The sequence below is a fragment of the Corapipo altera genome, unplaced genomic scaffold (genome assembly GCF_003945725.1).
Source record: "Corapipo altera isolate COAL_440 unplaced genomic scaffold, ASM394572v1 61286, whole genome shotgun sequence".
NCBI lineage: Eukaryota > Metazoa > Chordata > Aves > Passeriformes > Pipridae > Corapipo > Corapipo altera.
In genome coordinates, this window is record NW_020884907.1 from 5,751,632 (window position 1) to 5,775,236 (window position 23,605).

Consider the following 23,605-nt stretch of genomic DNA (forward strand, 5'->3'; position numbering starts at 1 on the left):
CAAAACCAGATCATACCAGCAAGCTGGAAATGGCTGCTTGTCCTGTTCCAGGGACAGTCATACCATACAAGGCCACATCCATCTTGCAGCAGAGCAGAGTTAAATCTCTTGTGTTTGCTGAGGACCACACCTCTCTTTTGTTTTACAAGCAGATTCTCTCACACTGAAAACCCACATAGGAAAACTCTGCATCAGTCTGAGCAGAGTCAGACTGTTTCATTCGCCTAATGGAAGATTAAATACTACAGCATCACTCAGGAATACATTTTGAGAAGCTACTTATTTCGAGATGGACCTACCTGCCCATACAGCTTATGCCTACAGCTCCTCTCTGCATTTGCGTGTGTAGTCATAAATGGTTAAGGGCATCTAACATGCCTGCTTACACTGCAACCATGCAAATAATCTTTTTTTTTTTTGTCTTTTTTTTGGAAGGCAAGGGAAGGCCTGCTGGCAAAGGAACAAATCTTTCTATAATCTCAGTACGTGTCCCAGTAACCTCTTTGCTAATGCTGGCAACACTGCTGCACATCAGCAGGTCAGACCCAGACACGCTGGGTAGCCTGTACTAGCTGGGTTAGGGCCAGCTGGATGACTGGGGAAGCTGCACAAGAATATGGCAAGCAAGAGATGCAGTATTCAGAGTGGCTACAGGAACAGGGTAGGCAGGACAAGGGAGCAATCCCAGAAAAGTTTTAGTAGTGTTCATTCCTGCACTTGTGTCCCTTGCAAACTCAGTTTTATCAGGGCAGATGCTTGCGAACATGCATAAGCAGAGTAGGCTCTGTGCTCTGGGAAACCTTCCCTCTTGTAACTGATCCAGTGGGTGACAAACCTGCAGTCCCTGGATGGGGGCTCCAGGTAGCTGCCGAACAGCGAAGTCAGGCTCATTGCTGCCTCCAGAGTTCCAAATCTGCCTGAAAACCTCACCCTTTTTGTACTCAGGGAACTTTCTGAAAGGCAAAGAGCCAATGTGAAATGCAACCAGTTATGCTAGCACCCTAATGGGTGTATTTGGGGGTAATATCTGACTCACAGGTAAAAGAAGAGGTCTGTTGCACTCTTTTAGTAGGGCATAGGCTGTTTATATGCAGATTTGAGAATATGGGAAACCAACCTTTTAAATTCATGTTTTTTCAAGACAGAAATACTGAATGCATAGAGAGAGAAAATAATTTCATTTTAATAAATAACTCTGCTATAATTTGTAAATGTCTCATGATCTTCAAGCCTCAAAATGCGAAGGCTTTTGGCGAAAAGTCAATTTGGCAAAGTTTTCAGTAAAAGCGCCTTTGATGTTGTCCTGTTGGTTGCAGTGGAATTACATCAGGGATCATTACGGCAGGGGAGGTTTAGGTTGGAGATTAGAAAGAGGTTCTTCACCCAGTGGATGGTTGGGCACTGGAAGAGGCTCCTCAGAAAAGTTGTCACAACGCCAAGCCTGACAGAATTCAAGAAGCATTTTAATGATACTCTCAAAGACATGGTGTGGCTCTTGGGGATGGTCCTGTGCAGGGCTAAGAGCTGGACTTGATGATCCTTGTGGGTCCCTTACAACTTGACATATTTTGTGATTTTGTGATTATTGCCTGTTTTCTGTGACAGAGAAGACCATCATTACCCTCAATAGTCCACATCCAGAAATGTTTCTCAAGAGCAAGCACATTTTATTGGATAAGGCTGTCTTGGGTCAACTTTTGAACTTTGTTTCTCCTCAGTATTATCATCTTCCTTGAAAATTCCCTAGCAGACAGAAAAGTGCTCCACTTTAGCAAGCACTGCTTTCAGGAAGAGATAGTACTGATTGCCCCTCTAAGGACTTGCAAACACAAAAAACACCCAGAGTTCTTTGAAGGAACTACCTCAAAAGGTAGCAGCACAGCAAGGACTGTTTTTATGTTGTCATAAAATGTCAAATGGCAAGTCTGGCAAATGCATCTGGTCTCAGGTTAAGACACTGTCATACTGTATGTGGGACTGGAAATGTGTTATTCATATGAGAAACTTTACGGGAGTTGGTTCGAAATCAGCAAGACCGGTGGTTAGAATTAATCAACTTGCACAAAGCAGGGAGTCAAGAGGTGATGCGGAATAGGCATAATGGTATATGAAAAGGGTGCTAAAAAGTTTTACTTGCTGATACTTAAACTTTTGATACAATATTAAAGCAAAATGCAGCTTTACTGAAAGTAAAGATTTTCTTTGCATACAGCATTAATTCTACTGAGTGCATTTGAGAAGCTATGCATTATTTCCTTGCTAGCACTAAAAGTAAACAACTTAAAGCCCTCAGGCTTTACTGTCCTGAAGCATGAAACTGGAATAAATAGCACGTAAGATTGCTGTGCACTACTTTTATGGTCAACACAGTGTCTACTCATTCAAACATTTGGCACGATTTCTTTCTGTCCTGTCCAACATCTGTTCACTTATTTCTGCCCTCACCATGCTCTCTTCACATAATTGTGACCTGGGTGTTTTCCTTTTTTCATGGTGCAAAAGCCACTCTGTATTCCTATGTTTTAACAAATTAAACAGAGTGGAGCTGCCAGCTATCTTTCAATCTCAGTTCTGTGCAGACAAACCAAATCACCTGAGAGCAGTGGCTATCTAGAGCATCGCAAGATCAGTGCCCTTTCCAGTTCAGTAACAGTGAGCCTTTTTAATGACATGATCTAATTTCTGCTGAAGGATTTAACCCAGAACAAATTGTTCTCTTGTAGTAAAGGAAGGAATACTTACACAAGACTGTACATAGCATAGCTGTTGCTGTATCAGTAAAGCAGTGCCTTCTGAAAGTACAACACTATATTCATAATATTCACATATTTCAGTGTTGGAATGAGCTGTACAAATACCTGTATTTTTACTGTGAAGTGTCAGGCCACTCTTGGAGCCTTCTACAATTTTGACAGCACCTAATCATACAGCACACCTTTGATGCATAAAGGAGCTCCAAGATGCAGCAGAGAGTTAAAGCAGACAATGAAGAGGCAATGCTGAAATACTAGTGCTTTTGGCTGTTTAAATCACAGACCATAAAGCAAATGTACAACATTGTTGAGCAGGGGTAGCTCATACAGATAGGTATTTTTGGGCTCCATCCTCATGCAAGCCCTCTGCTTTTAGCACATTCGAGAAACACCTCCTATTCGTCCTGGGATAAGATTTTTTTAAGAAGCATAACCCAAATTTCATAGCTGTGGAGGACAGATGGCAGCAAACTCTTTTGTTTCCAAACCACATCTGGCTCTCATTTGCATCTGTCTGGGCTGCTTTGATGTTGTCTGCCTCACTAGACTGTCTCGTACCCAGGAGCTGTGCCCAGGCGCCCAGCGCAGCCCTACCTATTGTGCCCTACCTACCCTTGGTCTCACCATGTGTCCCAGAGCCTTCCCTACGTGTTTCTGATGAAAATGCCCTGGGAAATGTTTGCTCAAAACAGGTGAGAGATTCTTCCACCCCTGCCCACTGCTTCAGGACTATGTCAGTCATCTGGCATGGGAGAAAATGTTTCCTGCGTGGCGAGATGTTTAACCAACACCCCCTGATATGTGCCTGCCTGTTAGCCTGTTGTATTTGCAGTGAGTGTATAAATATGCACAACCTCAACAGCTTGCCAGATAGGCTCTCTGCATTATAAGAAATGCTTCTTATATGTGTTTCCATTTCCTGACCTTCTTGTCTAAATTCCTCGGTATAGCATTTAACAAATGCCTTAAATTTCATCTTAAAAAGGAAAGTCAGAAACATCAAAGCTACCACTTTTTCCTGTTTTATATAAAATATGCTGACATTTCACCCAAGAGGGAGGATTTTTAGTAGATCATAGCATTCTTGTTTCTAAATATGTCTTTTAAAAAATCCCATTGATATTTTCCAGTTTCAAATTGTTGCTATTAATAGGTCAAAAAAAAAAAAGTTTCTGCAAGAATGAAAGCATGTGATATTGTAGCTTAAGTATTTCACATAAACAGAGACTAAAAGAAAAGCTCAACAAAATATTTTGTGTACAGCAGTTATACTGAAGGACAGCTTCTCAATGTGTGAGCATAGCATGAAGACTCTGTAAAAGCACATTGAAATACACCTGGATTTTGTCTGTCCTCCTGAAGCAAATGAGGAGTGACTGCTAACTGAATGTCTTCAGTGCTGTCCAAGCAGCACTTTGTCAAAGGCTTTATTAGCACTGCTGGAGCTACGTCTAAAACAGGTTTAAAACAGAGAAGACTGCCTTCATCTTTAGAGTGTAGTCTTTAGAAACTTGGGAGTTTTTTTCCGACTTAGTATCACTCCAGGTTGTAGATTCGAGACTACAGCTAAATATGATACATGCAGCAACATAATTCCTCATCGAACTGGTCCACATTTCAAAGAAAAGTCAACCATTTGCAGAAGAGCAGTTAACCTTCACAAGGTTTTGTGCTACATCTAGCCCAGCAGGTACCTGCTAAGCTGTGCTACTGAGACTTTTTAAATGCCAAAGCACAGGTTGTTAAATACTTAGCACCTTAAGAGCTGTAAATCCATCTTTGGCTCTCTCACTTTGATTCTTGGTACATGTGATGACTTGGGAGTCCTCAATAGCACGGTGAATCTGAATGAGCTAATGAAAATTCTATCCAGTAATCAGCTCACTTGAACATGAAAGCAAAGATGCCACAGAAAAATTTCACTACCAGCCCATGAAATGTGGCAGAAAACACTAGCAGATGGTAATGCCAACAAAAGGAGTAGAAAACTGCAGAAGCTGTGGCTGGAGACAGCCATTCCTAATGTTTTGGAACTAACACCTTGGAGGCCATGAGCAAAGCTGAGTTCAGCTAGGTAAAGAACGTCACCAGCACCAACAGGTCCAACTGTTGAAAGTGACTTCATGAGACAAGAGCATGACACCTTTTCTGTCATGCAGGTGTCCTAATTTATATAGATATTGCTTTATATTCACCTAAAAATCCTCTCATGCAGAGTACAGTTAAAGCCAGTGAAAGGTGGAGTAATTTATAAAGTATCATTTGCTTGTGTGTTTTGTGTTGCTTTCTGTCTGCTGCCTTACTAAAATCTAATTACCTGATGTCAAGTAGGTTATGGAGTGACAAGAATAGTTTGTGCGTAGATACTATGTCTATAAATACACTCAAAAACTAGCAAGAAAGCCTTGTCTGTCATGTCAAAAATCTTTCTATTTTGGGAAAGGTTTGAAGCCTGCTTTTGGTGGTAAATATTTTCCCTTTATACATAGATTACTCAAGTCAAGTTCCATTCCAACAACAACATGGCATTGAAAAGACACACATGCACATTGGGGTTGCCTCTGAAATCCAATTTTCTTGAACTGATGATTTCCTTATTAACTCCTCTTCATGGGCGAGGAGCTGGCTCCTTGAACTAGCACTGACAATCACTTTACAGATTCAAAACTAAGTCTCCCCTTTACTGATCAATGCAAGGGAAATGTTTGGTTAGTCCCTTGGCTGACCTTTTTTTCCAACATCTCAGTTTTCTTTTTGCCAAGGGGCAAAGTCCTGCTTAGCTTTGGGTTCCTGATACAACAGGTGCTTGTCCTGTCTGCCAACTGATCTGCCACATTCTTCTGGCAGGATTTCTGCCAAACAGGGAACACAGACGTGCTATGTAAAGGATGGCTTCCAACCACTGGTTCACCTCCACTGGTGAACTCTCCTGGAAAAGCTGCAGCTGGATTAAACAAGCGGGGTGAGGTTGTAGCCACGTTTTTGGTGTAGAAAGCACAGCAAAACTCCCAGGAATAATTCTGTTGGGTGAAGGCTATTGCTGCTTTCTACAACAGTGTTGCTGTGCCCTGGGATACCCATGGTTTCTGGAAGACTTTTGTTCATTTGTTTAATTTGTGTCTGCCTGAGAGGTGATGTGTGTGCTTATGTGTGTGTATACCTGTGTCCGTCTGTCTGCCTGTAAATATATGGAGACACATCTGCTGTATAAATAAAAATTAACATCTTAGATTGATTTAATAGTAGAGTTATTTTATTCTCCATGAAACACAGTACAATTAGAGCACTGTGCTCTTTTGTTTTTGAAGCTTTAAGAAGTTTATGACTTTAGTCCTTCCAGCACATGCCTTATCATTCATGAGAGATTCACATTTTTGTTCAAAGATTTAATTTCTTGCAGGACTCACTAATTTGTGTGGCTTAAACACTTGTTTTTATTAGAACTAAAAATAACTTTATGTTAAGGAAATAATGGTAAATAAAGTGTATACTGTAAAACTGATGGTCCTAAATCTGGAAGACCTGACATCTGGATAAACATTTAATAGACTGGTTGCTATCAACTGTCTAAAGCAGTAACCAGAAATTCAGTGGGGACAGTCTAATATTCACAAGTGAAGGCAGCTCCTTCTCAATATCTAGATGTTTTTTTGTTCAGTCTGATCCTAAGATATGGGGTTTTTTACCTTACAGTCAAAAGCTCTTCGGGAAAAATGGCTGCTACAGGGAATTCCTGCTGGCTCTGCAGAAGAGGAAGAAGCCAGAAGGAGGCAGTCAGAAGAGGATGAGCTGAAGGTGAAAAAGCTGGAAGAAAACATACACAGGTAGAGACAGTTGCCTTTAGCTTTGCCTAAGAACAGTCACTCTTGTTAAGGCTGGGGGCTTTCCTTTCCCGGGTCCCCAACTCTGGCAGCAGCTGATGGCAGCCGCCCAGGGAAGAGTGTAAGAGGCGGTCACAAGTACAGCCAAACATGCCCAGAATTTGTCTCTTAAATGTCCATGATTTGTAAGATAGAGCCATTGTGTTATCTTTGTGTTTAATTGACTTTTATGGATTACTTTCATGAGGAAGTTAAAAAGAGTCTGAGTTGCCTCTTCAGATACACATGTATGACTTGATCAACACTCGAGAGATTCTCCATTGCTTTACACCTCCTACAGCCAAAAGGAGTTCAAAGGGAGCAGCATTCTTTTGCACTCACTTTTCACTGGTGCAAATGACTTTTTGAAATGCAACAGCAGATGCCACCAGCAGATCAAATACCTACTGCTTTCAGAAGCAAAGTTTGGGTGTTAGAATTATTCCCTTTTATCAGTTTACTATTGCAGTCTGAGTTGATATTTGTCCTCTTTTTTTTGTGTTTTCCCTTGTTTTGCCACAAACAATAAGCTCTAAACCTCGGAACGAAAATCCTTTTATTCCTCACAGATGAAATTCCAGAGCTGCTTCTACCACTTAGCTGATGTCAATTTAGAGTTTTTTGAGCTGGCAAAAGTTGGTAAAACTTGGCAACACAGCTTTTACAAATTTGTCATCTAAGGCATACAAGTGACAGAGAAAAAGCAAATAGGACCAGTCGTCTAAGGGCTGTGGTATTAACCTAGAATCTAGTGAACTCAATTTGCCTTATGACAGGCTTCTTATGAAATTTTTTTTAAAAATCAGTGAGAATGTTTCTTTGGGGATACACACAAGTAGACCTACCTTAAGCTTGGATAATGCGAAATGACTTCTCTCTGGAAGTGGTAGATCGGCATGAATGTTAGAATTGCTTCATGCTACTGGTCTCTGACCTGTGATTGCTATTAATTGAAATTGATCTGAGAATACCTATTGTTCTTTTACATCTGCGGTAACATACGGCAAGAAAGATTTTTTAGATTTCCTATACTACATGATATTTTATTTCAAAAATTAATGTCATAAATGAAAAAATACATTGATTGTACTTCAGAAATATGTACATATTTCATCTAGTATGGAATGCTGCAAGGTGCTAAGTGTTCTGACCCCATTCAGCAAAACACATGAGGTAGTGCCTAGTTTCAACTCTAGGACTACCACCACTGAACACAATGAAACCTGCTTTGCTTAATTAGTCCAAAATGCAAGATGAAAGACTGTGTAAAACCTTGTCCCTATGGTTTACTTTTTTTTCTTCCTTAAATGCAACCATGAAATCAAATGTTTGAATATTTGAAAGTAACAGAGCTCTCTTCTCCTGTGACCACCTATCTGTCAATAAGTCAGCTGCTTGCCCCTGAGTTGAAGAGATGTTTGCATGACAACCTTGCTAACATGCTTAACTTCCTTGTTGTCTTTCTAAGGGAATTCCAAAGACAGTAAAAAAGCATTTTAATTTAAATGAGGAGGTGTTACACCTGAACTGTAGAGATGAGACAGTAGAGGTTGAGGTCATTAGTCTATTTGCAATTTACATCCGTGACAACATGACTCATCCAGAGCCCATCAAAATAGGCTGAGAAGGTAAAGAGCTGTAGAAGGGGGAAGAAGAAGAAAGACATGTCAAGGACATTATCCAGAGGAGTGAAGTAGAAGGACTCATCCTGAAAGTATTGTTTTGTTGCCTGTGTACTACATTTTCCCTCTGCATTCCCAGGAGAGAATCAGAGGGGAGGATTACCGTTCATTTGTTCATGTTTGAAGGGGCTTGATGGCCCTTTGGAAATCTACTGTGTACTATCCAAAGGAACCCTGTGAAAAAGCCCAAACCCTTCCAATGAGGGTGACAGAGGACAGACTAAGCTGGTTCACCAGGAGGGTAGGAAACTACTGCAAGACCAACCATAGTGTTGATGCCAGGGGACTGTATGACCATTGTGCTGTGGATGTTGCATATTCATTAGAGCCACACTGCATCGTACATCCCAGTACAGAGCAGCTGCAGCATCAATATGTCTATGAAGAGTTTTTGTGACACACATGCTGGAAAATATATGAAGTCTTTTGTATTTACTCTAGGAGCAGGGTGAAGCTTATTCGTGATGTTCAATGTCCAGTGTAGGAGGTCAATAACTAATCAATCCCAATTCAGGGCTAGAAACTGGAATATTTATTGAACATGCCTCTCACAATTTAAGGGTCTTGGGGCAGGACATGTTAATGAGGAAGATGGGTTATGCTAACTAGGGGATGGATTATGCTAACTAGAGGATTACACAATTTTCTACTACAGTTACAAAAGTGGTTAATATTTTCCCTTAGCTAGGAGGAGAACAAAGGGGTTTCTATATGGTCTGATAACATCATCACAAAGTCTTTCTATGTCTTGCTGAGGGAGACAGGACAATCAACATAGCAAAATATTTACAGGTCCTGGGATGAAGTGTCTGGTCCTCAGGTGATGCGATTTCTCTCAACCCCTGTTGCCCAAGGCCTGCTGCTCAATCCCATCAAACTCCTTCCTGCTGCCAGCCGAGTTTCGGTCCTTACAGTCCAGCAGCTGCTGGCAGCCAATGCCTGTGACCCTTCTTTAACAAAGAACATGCAGTCATCCCCTTCCTCTTGAAGTAGAGCATCCCATCACCAGCATAGAGAGCACCATTTCTTCTACATACACTGAAGCACTCAGAAAGGTTCCATCTCTGCTTTTACTACATGAATAGCTGTGGTACAAGAGAAATAGTTATCTTTGTTTTCAGGCCCACTGTAAACAATAGGTCTGACAAGCTGAATGAATTGTGATGCTTGGAACAGAAAACTGAAGGAGATGGTGTTTTGAGACCAGACTAACACTCCTAAATGAGGATGTGGGTTCATGTAGGTCTGTTCTGTCCAGAAAGGCAAATATGTCTACCTTGGAGAAACAGGAGAGCTAGCAGTGAGTTTTAGGTGGTCTTAAAGGTCTTTCACTTAATAAAAATGCTTTGGTAGAGTATTGCTTTCTCTAATTCAGTTTTAAGTGATTTTCCCACTAAAATCATATGTTTTGCAAGATGTGAACATGCTTGTAGTGTTTATTCTTAAGCTAGTGTACCCAGTTCTCCTTCGTGTGGGAATTGTTTAATTTGAACTGAGGCAGTAAATATGCATGGATGTAAAGACTGATTCTTATTTATTAGGCTTCCATGACATCATGATACAAGAAATCATATACTTAAGCTTGTAGCTTGCAAGGACATGTGCACATGATGCAACTTAGACATGAGTAAGTGCAATGATTTAATGAGCTCTCTTGTCTGCAAAACCATTTTGAAGAAGAGTGCTTACATTACTCAGCAATTCGCTGCACTTCAGGCTAAGCAAGGGAAAAAATATCAACATCACAAGAACAGGAATAAAGCAGAACAAAGAATGCAATACAAATAATTTAATACTACCATTATGCTGATAGTTAACAACAAGAGGACCTAGAAGTACATGATGTACCTACAAGTTAAAAACCAGGGAGTGCAAGATGAGGACAAGATGCAGGCATATGAATGGTGTGATGGTGGATTACAGGCAGAATGATGATTTGACAATTGGGATTATTTAAATATGTTTAGAGATTTTGAAATGTATGAATGCTAGAAACAGCCTTTGTTTCCAAGAATGTGAAATGAAAATAGAGGAATCAAAAGAGCTAAATTAAGTTTGGTCCTAGATTTCCAGCACTCCTTTCCTGTCTTCAATCTTCAGAATAAGACAAGATGCCCCGTGTAAAAATCCTTTGTCTCTTGCATTTCTTTAAAAAAGTGGTTGGTCCAGTGGTCTTAACAAGAAGACTGAACTCCTTATTCAGTATTCATTGAGTCTTAAGTGGGTTGGAGATCTGGCAGTAGTGGGATGACATAATTAAATGTTTGAAACTTGGCTGGAAGATTGGTGGTAGCATTGTATCAATGGCAGAGTGAAGCCATTGGATTTTGGATATCTCCCGACACAAACTGTACTTAGAAAGAACAGAGAAATTTTAAAGCTATTTAGGATCTTTATGTTCTTCTAAAGATCTGGGGTCAATGTTAGAGGGAAGTAGACATTTCAGAGTTTCTTTCACAGTGTTACACAGTGCAAAAGTGATCTGTTTTGTGCACCTACCTTAGATGTGGGGTAAATGATAGTAAATGAGTGAAAGATTAGTGAAAATTTTTTCCCTTCCCTTAAACTTATTCTCCAAATCACAAACCTAGTGAAACAAATCCTGGAATGTGTTGCATGCCTCCCATGGTTATTTTTTACCACATGACAATCTAGTTTGTTCACAGCAGTGAATGGAAAGTTGGCATTTGACATCTGGGTATTAACAGGTAGTATTCATAGAGCAGAGCAGCCCACCCAAAGCCTGCAGTTCCTTCACAGCATTTTAAATGACCCCAAAATTATTTTGTTTTAGTAGGTTAAATTATAGGATGTGCTGGTGGCCTGTATTTACTACAAAAGGTGAAGAGTGTTCATTGTTCTGAAGCTTTTGTGTATCATGGAAACAAGAAATACTCCGTGACAACATATCTCCATACTTGACCATGGACACTGTCATGAAATACCAGAACTGAACTTGTTGTGGTTCCTTGAGTGAAGAAAACCACTGAAATAAATCTTCAGCGAAGTGGCATATCCCTTCAGTAATCAACAGTGCATCTGTTCACCTTGGATGAGGAGCAACCCAGTAACTCCAAGGGGTGAAAAATTATTGCTTTAACAGAGCAGCCTTTCTGGACATGTGGGCCAGGCAGGCAGCTTAGGCCAGTGGATTCTGGATTCCCAAAATGCACAGATAAGAGACACTTGTGGCATTTTGGCAGTGTGGCAGCTCTTGGGGGTGAAGCAATGCTGGACAGCAGCCAAGGTATACATGTATCCCTTGTTCTTTGTTCAGGCCTGTTCAATTGTCAGCATATCCAAGGTTCTAACGTTTACAAAAGCCCTTTGGGGTTGTGAGGTGCTTCACCCTTGGGCATGCTGGTTATGAGCCACAGCTGTGTCACCTCTAGGAGAAAACTTTCCGTGGTAGACCAGCACAGAGGGAGAGCTCCAGTGTTAATGATGGGAGGGGAAGCTCTGTGCTTTGGACCATAACTCTTTCCTGGGACAAGCACGTCTTTGCTGGTTGCTGCTGCCTTGCTGATGAGAGCAGGTAGTAAATGCCCACAAAATCTCCCTTCCTCCCAGCAGCTCCCATCTCAGAGTGCTGCTGTTCTTCAAACAAAATCCTTAGAAAGTATTTTAAAGAACTGCTGAACTGAAAGATGCCTATGAGAGGAACTGCAGAAGATGCACAGCTTCTATCCAAGAAAAGGACCTGGAGGACCAAAATAGATGCTGTATGGAAGCATACAAGGGAAATGACCAGTGCTGGAGGAAGAGAGATGTCACCACCTCTCTCAGGCAAAATGTGCCTTGATTGTGCAAGGCTCTCTGTTGTTCTATTGTGCTTGACCTAAGTCTGCTTATCAGTTATTAGACAGAAGTCTTAATGGAAGTAGAAGCAGATCCAAAATGCAGTAGAACTTCTCCAAAGCTGGCAGAATTGTCCTCTTCTTCCATTACTGCAATTGAATCTTTCCAGGTAAATACTCAGATTTGAGTGTTGTCAAAGAGTCTGAGTTGGGCCCTGAGAAGAAAAATGTCACCAAGCAGAATTGATAGGAAGAATATAAAATCTTATTAACAGATGTTATTAACAGATTATGAGCATTTCACAGATCTGTGTTGCTAGATGGAGTCTACACTAAAGTCTCTACTCATTGAAGAGTCTGGCAAATACAGGCTTATGGTTCAGCTGAGGTTGTTGCAGCTGCTGTACCTTTGGCATTTTCTCTCTTTCAAGCGCCCATTCTTTCATTTCTTTCTGATGCCAATGTTTGTATCTTGCATCTTCTTTCCAGGATAAAAACTTGGCATATATCAGACTGGTAACTCTGAATATAATTCAGTCTATCTTGGACTTTCACTAATAGTCTTTGCATGACAGAGGGAGAGAGAGCACATAAGATAGATGTGACTGCAGTCTGCAATCCTTCAGAAGAAGGATCATCTGATGTTGAAACCAGCTGCTCAGACCTCCCCTAGAGTAGACAGTGCAAGTCAGGACCAGGGGTGTCATAAACCTCTCCTTAGCAAGGCCTCATCCATTTCCCTTCAGTCTTAGCCTTCAGAGAGATATGAACCCTTTCTGAAGCTTATGCTAGTGCAGAGAACAATGCATCCTGTTTTGCAACTTCCACACTGATAGCAGCTGGAGAAAATGATGAGGAGCATTGTTTATTCAGCATTTTTGGGTTTTACCTAGAATGTCTCATCATAGCCACTCAGTATCTTCAAATTCTGCTCACCTTGTGAGGGAATATCAACCTTTCCTCACAGGAGCAGCTGTTCATCTCCAAGTCTTCTGTCTGGTTCTCAGCTAAGACTGCAATATCAGTTCTTATATACTGAAGCTCTGTAGATTTCAAGGACTATGGTTTCCAAAACAGCATAACCTTTACCTCCCATTGAGCTCTGGCTAGGATGTATTTCATATGTGATACATTTCCTAGAAAAATAGACAACAAAACAAAACCAGGCATAAAGCCTCAACAATAGGATATCTCAGATTTTGAAAGGAACCTGCTCTGCAGTGTGATTAGAGAATTTCTCAGGACTTGCAAGACGGTCTCAGAAGAGCAATGAGCTGAGTGGCAATAGGTTTCATGGCTTTTTTAGATGGTATAATATATTCAGATGTAACAAAAAAAAAAAGGAACTACAAACCAACACTAAAAATAATAACACAGTTTACTACTTCAGCTCTGAAACTCAACTCATACTTAAAATAGCAGAATGACATTCCAGTGCCTTAACAGTTGCTTGTTCTGTGTTTAGTAGTAAGCAATCTCTGGATCTTTCACATCTCCTATGCATTTCTAACTTGTAGTTATTTAATGATTGTTATGCATCTTATAAAATAAGGAAAAGGATTGACTGTTCAATTCGAGCACACTCCCTCCACTTCACCTATGTTCTCTTTAAATATGTGTACCGCATATGAACCTTGATAAAGACACCCATTTGCCTAATTTGAGAGCCATATATAAAAGACATTCCAAAACTCTGCCTCTATAGATCAAGGGATTTCCACCTCTAGTGATTCTGACACTTCATCCATGTCAGTATGCTGTAGATTAAGAGACATGTTCATAAAGAGCAGAAGGAGGTTTTCAAGGACACCTCTTTTAGGCAAGCTAACACTAGTAAAGTACCATCAGTTACTAAATGAGTTAACAATAGATCACATGCTGCAGTCCCTTGTGAAAGAGTCAATTACTACCTCTGGGTCAGGTTCAGCAAGAAAAATGAAATTTCAGTAATTACAGCCTTTCAATAAAGTGGACATTTTGTACAAAGCTGAGTATCTGTTGCTGTAGTAGATGAGACCTGGTGGAAGATTATCAAGTGCAAAACCCCAGAGCCTCCTTGGCTTTAACATTTCGAGGATAAAAAATGCACATCACTCTCCATCTGATGCTGTTAGAAAGATGGGGAAATCTCTTCATCATCCATGTATTATCCTATGTATATATCTTATGTATGTCATTGCATATGGATTATCCACACTCCCTCTGTATGGAAAGCCATCTAAGACCTTCATACCCCTTTTAAGCCTAGTAGAACTGACAAGGGTTTCCTGAAGCAGCAAACTGTAATATAGCATGAAGAGTAGGAATTGTTGACTTCATTACATTCAAATTAAATCTTAATCATGTGTCAAGTGAGATAGTTGCCTGGGGTAAAACAACACTGACTAGTCTCCATTCCTTTCCTAGTTATGCTTATCTTTGCTGGAGTTGGCTGCTTGGTTTTCTTTCCTTATACACCAGCCCTAACACAGGGCAGTACTGGAGAAACAGCTCCTTACATGCAGTTAGTCCATATAGCAGCTGGTGGATGGAAAAATAAAATTATGGAAATTCTGTAAGAGGAGGTCAAGCTTGTGTGGAGTTAACTTACATGTGCACAATCTTGAAAGAAATTACAAACCTAGAGTATATTTACAAAGAGAAAGCAGGGAGCTAGGCAACAGCATTAATTTATTTTATTGCTTTACAGTGATCATTTAATCTCCACCTTAAATCAGAGGACTTCGCTCTTCCCTGCCAAACCACTCTTCATGTGCTGAACATAGAGAGGCTAGAACATGCAGGGTAAACATACACATGTGTACACAACATTCTGAGGTCAGAACATGCAATATAGACACTGAGTAGGTAGAAGTATAGTTAGAGGAGAAGCAAGGTGCAGTGTCTGGAGCCACCCAGTGGGCATTGCCAGTCTGAGCCTCGATTTTAAAAAATCTGCAGTCTGAAAAACACGTCACCTTCCCTGCAGGGTATTTTAACTGCTACAGTATGTGAATTCTAAGGCAAAAAGTAATGCAAATCCCAGCTGGTGGTCCACATAAGGCAAAGAAAGACTGGATGTGCAATCAGGGATCCTGATTGATAAGAAAGGAATGAGTGTAATGGATTTCATTGGGAATGTGCAGATCACGAAAAAAGTCTCAAGGAGGCATGGTCAGGAATAGACAGTAGTCTACTTGCGAATGTATCATGGTCTCACTATAAAAAAGCAAACAAGCAGTAACAGGGAAGCTCAGTGTGTTGTAAAAAAGTTTATAGACATCCAAGAATATAACGCATGAATGATACGGTCAAATTAACGATGAAGGACATTCAGAGCACTCGGATCAGCATGTTAGAAAGGTAAAACATGCTCATTGCCTTGTACAAATAGGGGCTTTGCAGGCTGAAGTGGCATGTGACTGTAGTGCACGATACTGAGAAGTGGGACCCAGCACCAGAATGCTATAAACTCAAAAGAGAAAACTGACTTGGTATGACAGATGTGCACAGGGGCAGCAAAACGTACTGGGGAGAGGTAGGGAGTAATAAGTGGTGACAGAAAGAGAATTTATACAACAAATGCGCATGGATTAAAACCATTTCAAAGTAAGATTTGCATGGCGTGTGCTTTAACCTATTGATGTTGCCACAGGGGAAAAAGAACTTAACAGAGATTTCAAGAGCACTGCCAAGCAATAGGGGGGAGCAAGGGGGAAAATAAGAAAAAATCAAAGGTATTTTGCAAAACCAACAACAAAAAAAATGAGTTTAAGGTCAGATAAAGCAGAGCTTTACCAGGTATTCCAATGTAATGAACATCCAGAACTTAACTGGGACTCCTGAACAAAGCATGTTATGTGTTGCCAAGTTTGGTCAGCAAGGTCAAGCAACTGGAGTCTTGGATTATGACTTTAAAATATCATTAATGACTTAGAAAGAATATTTGCAGGGAAAGAAATTTCAAAAAGCTGTGAAAACATTTTGTAGATTGTAACTGGTCTGGAGGACCTGGCAGAGCAATACCATGTTCATGCTGTTCCATTCCCAGGAAAATGCATTAGTCCTCTATGCAAAAGATTATTAAATTATGCCAACTCTGTACTAGAACATTTTTACTAATGCAGCTATACAAGCAAAGCTTCCCTTTGTGGATTCATGCTTTTATCAGCAAAAAGCATGAACACCTAAATGAAATGAGTTCTGTAGGCAGAGGTTATTGTCATCGTGTACACCTACCTCTGTACTAGGAAACATACTAAAATAAAAAGCTTTCAGTAACAGTCTACACTCTAGGCAACAACAGCACTTTAATGAAATAGTTTGCAGTCAGTTACTACTGGACAGAGGCACAGGGACCACGTCTTTGCATCCTGCATTCATCTAGGCAATGTAAGTGGTGCAGAGTGTGTCCCTGGGAATTGCCTCAAGGGAAGAAATCAGCCATTAGAGCATGTGAAGAAAATTACCCCTGGGTTAAACTCTTGCCTCTGCCAATGATTTCTTGCATTATTTGAAGCAAGGTACTTCAACAGTTCTTCCAGATCTCATACTCCAGTGTTCATTTCTGCTATTATCTTTCCCACACTTTTAGCATGATGTGAGCTGATCTCTTTGGTACAGGAATTGCTTCTCACTGTATGAAGGCAACTTCACGAATGCCTCTTAGAATCCTGACTGAATTTTTGCTCTTCAGAATTCTTCACAGTTTTCTCTTGTTTTGCAAGATGTGGCATTAAGTGCCTCAGGCCCATGGTGTGACGCAGCTGCATAATTAAATAGGTAGCTTTAGTTGATAATTCTTGGAGGAGTTTTATTTTTTAATTCAGCTGTCAAAATCCAGTTCCTAAACAATTGGTTCATCTCCTTTATGTGTTGATGTTTTTCTTACCTTCGCCCATTAACCATTGGGCTTGTTTTATTTCTTCTTTTTTTCCTGCTGTCACTCTCTGATCCAGGAATCCTGGATTCCTACTGGATCTCTAGGTGGGTCCCACAACTCCACTGGGTGCTGTGCACAGTAATATATACTCTTTACTGCAAAGACTTTATAATGCAAGTCAGCAAGACAAACCATCACTAGAAAAGGAAGTGAGGACCAGAACCATGAACTAGAGCCTAGGTTTTCCAAGCTTGAGTGATTTATTATGTAAATAAGTCAAGTTTGTAGCCAATTGATGGACTCTTCAACACCAGAAGAAAGGGTTGTCCTGTGCAAACAGACACCAGAGGCAGAAGGCATTCCAGCACAGGCCCTGACATCTTTGATGATACCCCAGGGAAAATGTCCTAAATGGTGGAGTTATTTAAAGGACATTTAATATGTAGGAAACCCGCTGGAGAAACATGAGCTTGCCTACAGAACCTGAACTGCACAAAATGTGAATAGACCAGATATTCCAGTAAACTTGCATTACTGGTAATATGTAAGCATACGGTAGGGGAGCATGTAATACTCATGTCAAATAACAACTTTTAAATAAGTCTTGGAATCCTAGCCATATATGACAAGGTTTTTTATTTTTGTGCATTTTTAAAAATGTATTTAGAAATACCGTTTCCTTATGTGAGTCCATCTTCAGCCTTATTTCCACTCTTTAAATTTAAGAGTCCTTATTGATCAAGACAGCGAATTTTATACAACTGATCTTCCCAAGAACCCACATTGCAATCAGGAAATGGGCTGCAGGCCTGGTTTGCAGTGAGATGTTTTTCTTTAGGTCCATCAGATAAAGGGACAGTCATAACAACCCAGGTCAGGTTTGCTGAGACTTTCAGTTGAAGATGAAGCTCTCAGTTCCAAAAGAATAGAAGGGGAATATGAAATACTACTAAGTCACAGCAAAAGGCTAAAGGTTTTCTGACTTGTCTGATGATCTCTGAGTTTTGTGACTTGGAACACCTGGAATATGCCCAAAAGACAGAAAAGGGTCCTAAATATAGAAATGCATTCCAGGCATCAGCTGCTGCAGAGCAACAGTGTATCACCATCAGAGCTGGGCGTGTAAGTCTCATCTTGCTTGCAGCATCCCTGTTGGGAAACCAGAGTATTCTCCAGATGCCATTCCAGAGGGGTCACATAGGGCTAGCCATTGACTTGGTCCTGCAAGGACAATCAAGCTTACTGTTCAGAAGTTACTCCCAGGAATAAGATATCACTACTAATGGGGAGGAAGGAGATGGTTCATATCTGTTACACTGGCAGTCTAGTTTTAATGCCATAGGATCTTCAGGTAAGAAAATAAATAAATTTAAAAAAGCCAACTTAACATCATTCCGACTTTAGGAAATGTTGCAGCAAGAGAAAACAATGCAGCTGCCACAGGATTTGCATGTATACTCTGTTTACGTCCCAAAATATGCAAGGGAAATGCCTCATGCCTTTGAACCCTTACCCCATTGGGATCACCCTTTGAGGAGAGCTGTGGTGTCTGGCAACTGCAGGGTGTCACCATGCCAAGAACATGGTGATCCTCAGCTCTATTTTCTTCATGGGCAATAACTGTAATTTCACTTATGCACTACCTAAAATATTTTACTGCCTGCCAAAGACTGCAAGTAACTGCCACATCACTGAAAGGCCAGTTTTAAGGCTATGGATAACTTTTAGTAATCTTCCAGGCAGGCAGCAGTGGTCAGCACTCCTTTTATCATCTTTTAAACAAGTAATTTCAGGAGCAACCACCCTACATACAAAATCCCCATGTAATTCTCTGCTCTTTACTACTTAACATTAGCTTTACAAATGCAAAACATCAATTATATTGAAACTATGTCACAGAAAAATTGTCCTGTTTTCCTAGCCCTATTGAGGCTATCAGGGAAAGTCTTCCATGAATGTGTAGCATCAAGGTCAGGTAAAGAGTCCAGCTTGGTCTGGACAGCAATCCCTGAAAACCGAATAAATTCTCTGGAGGAATGAATTGAAAACAAGTTCCAGCAGTTGAAGTCTGCTTCACACAAACAAGTTTTGAGAACTTGTTTTCTTCTTATTAGCTATTTTTTTCTTAATGTTGCTAGTGCATTGTTTCTACTCAGAGACCTTCAATTGCCAGGAATTAGTATAGTCAAAATGATACCACCTAAAGTAAAGAAAAACCTCCAGTGTACCAGAGAGACCCTCCTTTGTTACCCTCGTTTGCTAAATTCTTTTATTTAAAATTCACAGCGTATGAACAAAAAATATTTTCAAACCGTTTCAGATTAAACCAATGTCCTCCATGTAAGAGTTCCCCAAAATCACTCATGCACAAAAGAGGATTTGCTCCCTCTCGTCATTGTCATTTTTCTAGCAGAAGAGACAGGCTTGAAATATCACATGGAGGGGAAAAAAAGTTGTTGCAGCTGATACAAGAAAGAAAGAACTTCAGAGCTAAACTGGAACAGATCTCTTCATCCGTGCCTCAACTTGTTCCTCTCTTCAGAATGGGGGAATGTGATAGCTGACAGATGCTTTAATTTCTGCAAGCAATAAACAATATACATGAGAGCTGCAATCTGATGACCTGGCTTACAGTGCCCAAAGCTACCAGGGATGCCAGGACCAAACAGACTTCTTGCCTGCTGTATAAGTTGCTACACATTACTTTTTGGAAAACTGCGGTTTCACAGCATTTTGTAGACAGTTGTTTCATTCTTCAGGCATTTCGAAGAAGAAAGGAGAATAGAATATCCTGACTTTCTCCCTCTCAACTGAAAATAGAGGACAGGAGAATGTACTGTGGTTCTCAGGCAGTGAAAACACCTGCTTAAACAGGATGTGTGACAAATGAAGACTTTTAATGAACAGGATGTCTTCTTCTAGATGACTGCTTGGTAGGCCTCTGCTTCATCAGGCCCTCCACCAATCACCACCAGACCTTCATTGGGAAACAGGTTTTTGTGGCACAGGAGTGCTGTTGCATTAAATCTCAAACCTCCTGTCTTCAGTGAAGCTGTTCTTGACTTGCCTCAATTGCAAAAAAGATAATACAGCTTTTCTTTTGGAAGATTACCAGATCAATAGTATCCACGTACAGGAATAGCTGTGAAACATCGTTCCCCAGGAGAAGTGTGTGTCTCATAGTCCTTCCTTTTTTCCAGTGCTTATTTCATCATATGTAGTGTCTGTATGGTGAAGCTGCAGAATTACCTATCCTGAAAATGCTTTTTCTCTCATTAAGAGTGGTGGTATTTAATCATTTCACAGCTTCATTGAGTGGCTTGTCTTACCACTCACTGCATCAGTATAGAGTACAAAGATCATACTGGCATCTTGAATAAGATGAGTAATACCTTGATATTTTTCCATCTTAGCAGCCCACCATCTGAGCCACCTCATCTCCCAAAAGAGAAGACATTTGAAAAACCTGATGCAATGACCCAGCATTTCTGAAAGGTCTTTAGTCTTTGCTTTACATGGTGCTGAGCTGAAAAGGATTTGGTGCAATAAAGAAAAGAAATAATGATAGCTAGTGTTTGGTTAGGAAAGAGGTAGATTGTGTTTAGTAATCTCTGACTGAAGTGCTTGTTGTTTTATTAGATATATGCACATCCTAAAGTATGAACAAAGCTGAAAATGGATTGAAAGTAGGTTTTGAAACACCTTTTTCTAAATGTAAATTAAATATGAATTATCTTCTTTCAAAGAACAATCATTATGGAAGCAACATATACTATAGATATCTGAAATTATTCATTAAAGAATTTAATATATGACTTTTTTTCCAGTTGGCACAAAAAATATTTGAAGATATTCTCAGAAGTTGTAGTAGCCGGTAATACACTAATTTTGCCCCTAGATATCTGGGACAAATTAAACATTATGCAAATCTGTGCTAGATTAAATTGATGGTTTTGGTAAAAGAAGCTTTTCCTGATAGTAGCTAGACACTAAAATAGGAGATGAAAAATCTTGGGTTTACCTAAGTGTCAGGTTTTATGATTTACTGGTGAAAAGTTCATCCTGTTCTATGCACTGAGAACAAATTGTAGAGATGGATATTTCTGAAGGAGTGATTATTTTCATCTGAACATGTCTATTTTGAACATGGTCACGTCTTATGTAATTCTTTGAAGGATTTTCTTTCCTTCATAGGAAAGTGCCTCCAAAACAATTAATAGTGTTTTGTGTCTACCGTGGGAGGAATGCTAGCTGGGAAATAACCCACAGTGAACAAAATGTGTCAATGTGTCCATTTGCCCCAGGGATGCTGATTCATGTGTTTGTGAGACTATTCTGAGAGGGTTTGCATAATTAGGCTTTTGAAAAATTCGTTTTCTCCAGCTTTTCCTAGAGAACAAGAGTCCAGTTTTTTCTGGATAAAAATTTACCTTTAATAAAGAACGGGAAAACCTTGGCAGGCAGAGAAGATAGATTCCCAATGAGAATTGAGATGAAATGATAAAACTTCACCTTCAAAATCAACAAAAGTCCTCTGGCAGCTCTCATTGGTGCCTTACAGACAGCCTTAAAGGCAGGCAGCCAGGTTCTGTAGGCAACATTTGGGTTTCTGCTCTCATCTTCCACTACCAAATCCCCTTTTAGCTCTGAACAGCAACATGACATGGCTCCATGATTAAACCCTCCTTTCCCTGTGCGCCCATCAGTGGTTTGTTCACCCCGTTCCCCCACTACCTGCTTCTTTCCAAGGCAGCAGACAGGAATGCTCTTGCCACTCCAGCAGAGAGGGTGCTAGGGAGAGCAAGAAGCTTTCCCAGGCTTTAGCCCTAGTGTCTTTGCCTCCTTTCCTCCCAGGGATCACAAAGTGGGGGATTTGCAAACCCATGCATATGAGTTTTACTCTGTGGAGTTGCGGACCATTGTATCTGACAGCTATGCTATCTGTGCTCATGGAGCAGGGACCTCGATGGTCTTCAGGTATTGCCCAGCATGTGTGAGCATGGCTGGAGAGGGCTGGAGTACACAGATTGGTCATATTAATCCAGAAAAGATGCATCAAAGGTGGTATGGGATGATTCCAGAAGGAATCAGAAAATTTCAAAATTATACCTTCTGTTTCAGCACAGGCTTCTCCTTTGGCTCTCTCGACTTCTGCTTCCCCCTCCCCTCTTTTTACTCATTATACTCCTAGGAAGACTATTTTTTAATTAAGTGGGAGGGTGGATTTGCAGAAGTGAGGGAAAGTCTTTGTTCTTTGTGTCCCACATTGATTAGCATTCCTGTAGTTTTACTGTTTGCTTATCTAAAAAGAAGCTGTGATTTGACTGAGGAAAGAATAGCTTTTGCATATTAATTTTCTCCTAACCAAAAGCATCTATGATGCTGGAAAAAATTCTGAAACTCAATCACCATTCCCAAATTCAGTTAACTAGTAACATCTCCACACAAGTCCAGCTGAAGAAACACTTACAGGAAAAGCAAGTGTTTGAAAACACTCTGCCTATTAAAAAAAAAAAAAAAAAAAAGTATTAATTATCTTAACCTCACCCTGCACAGGGAAGCAGATCTTTGGAACATGAATAAATCTTTTAGCTAACTGTGCAGATTTTCTGCAGAGTGGTTAGTCCATGGTGAGACGCCACAAAATGCACATGTTAGGGACCCTCTAGGATGATCATGAAATAAGGAAGCCTGTGACTTACAAATGGAAAATCAAACTAAAAATAATGGATTTGGGGTAGGCAGATTTCAATAAACTCGACAGATTTCATACCTGAATGCTTTGATGGATAGAGGAGTTATATAGCATGTATGACCATAAAAACACAAACTGGCCCAGAAGAAAGAGAGGAGAAGTAGGAACAGACTTACTGTACTAAGTCACTGGCTTTTCCTTGTCTTTAAGCAAAGATGAAAGTTCAGAGAAAATGGAAATTATTTTAGTTTGATAAATCTAACTTGAATAAAGTTGCAAAAGCAGGTGAAGGCAAAAGCCAGAAAAGCAGAGTCATAATGCGTCCTGTACTGTAATAGGAAAGTGTTCTGTGGCAGTGTTACCAGGAGAGAGAAAGCAAAGGAAAATGTTGATCTCCTGTTCCACAGAAATGAAAGATGGTAGATGGAGCTGAGATAGGAGCCTTTTTTTGTGTTTTAGTCTTTGCTGGAAAGGTGTGCTGCAACTGGGTGAGAAATGAGGTTGCACAAGGTATGTGCAGAGCAGAACCAGGAGAAGCAAGTTGGAGAGTACAGTGGCAAATCAAACTCGTTTCAGATCATCCAAGCATGGTGAGATCTATGCATAAACTGGAGATCTGGCTGCAACCATCTCAGATGGTTTCTCTTTGAGATCTTGAAAAGGGCTGTTCAAGGGAAGAGCAATTGTCAGGCTTATACTTTACCAAGAGGACAGGGAAAAGAGGAGTTGGGGAATACCAACCTCACTTCATTCCTTAGAGAAGTATATGTGGTTGTCTAGAAGACTACATAGTGAATAATAAACAACTTAAATTTATCAGCTAAGGTCTACCAATATACACATCTTCCTTTACAGGCATCTAAGCAGACTTTATAGCTCCACATCTGTTGAGGATGCCATTTATCTTGACATTAAGGAGACTTTGAGGGGACCCCTGGTGGTCTAGTGGTTAGGATG

General features: G+C 40.3%; 1 protein-coding gene across 4 annotated transcripts in view; it reads left to right on the plus strand.

Annotated features, from left to right (window-relative positions):
* Positions 1-23,605, plus strand: part of LOC113951571 (A-kinase anchor protein 2-like) — a 264,418-nt gene that overhangs the window by 57,230 nt on the left and 183,583 nt on the right. For all 4 annotated transcript variants that reach the window (XM_027652664.1, XM_027652653.1, XM_027652654.1 and 1 more), the window contains exon 3: positions 6,447-6,577. In XM_027652664.1, coding sequence (XP_027508465.1) covers positions 6,447-6,577 — 131 coding nt within the window. The remainder of the gene's footprint in view (positions 1-6,446; positions 6,578-23,605) is intronic.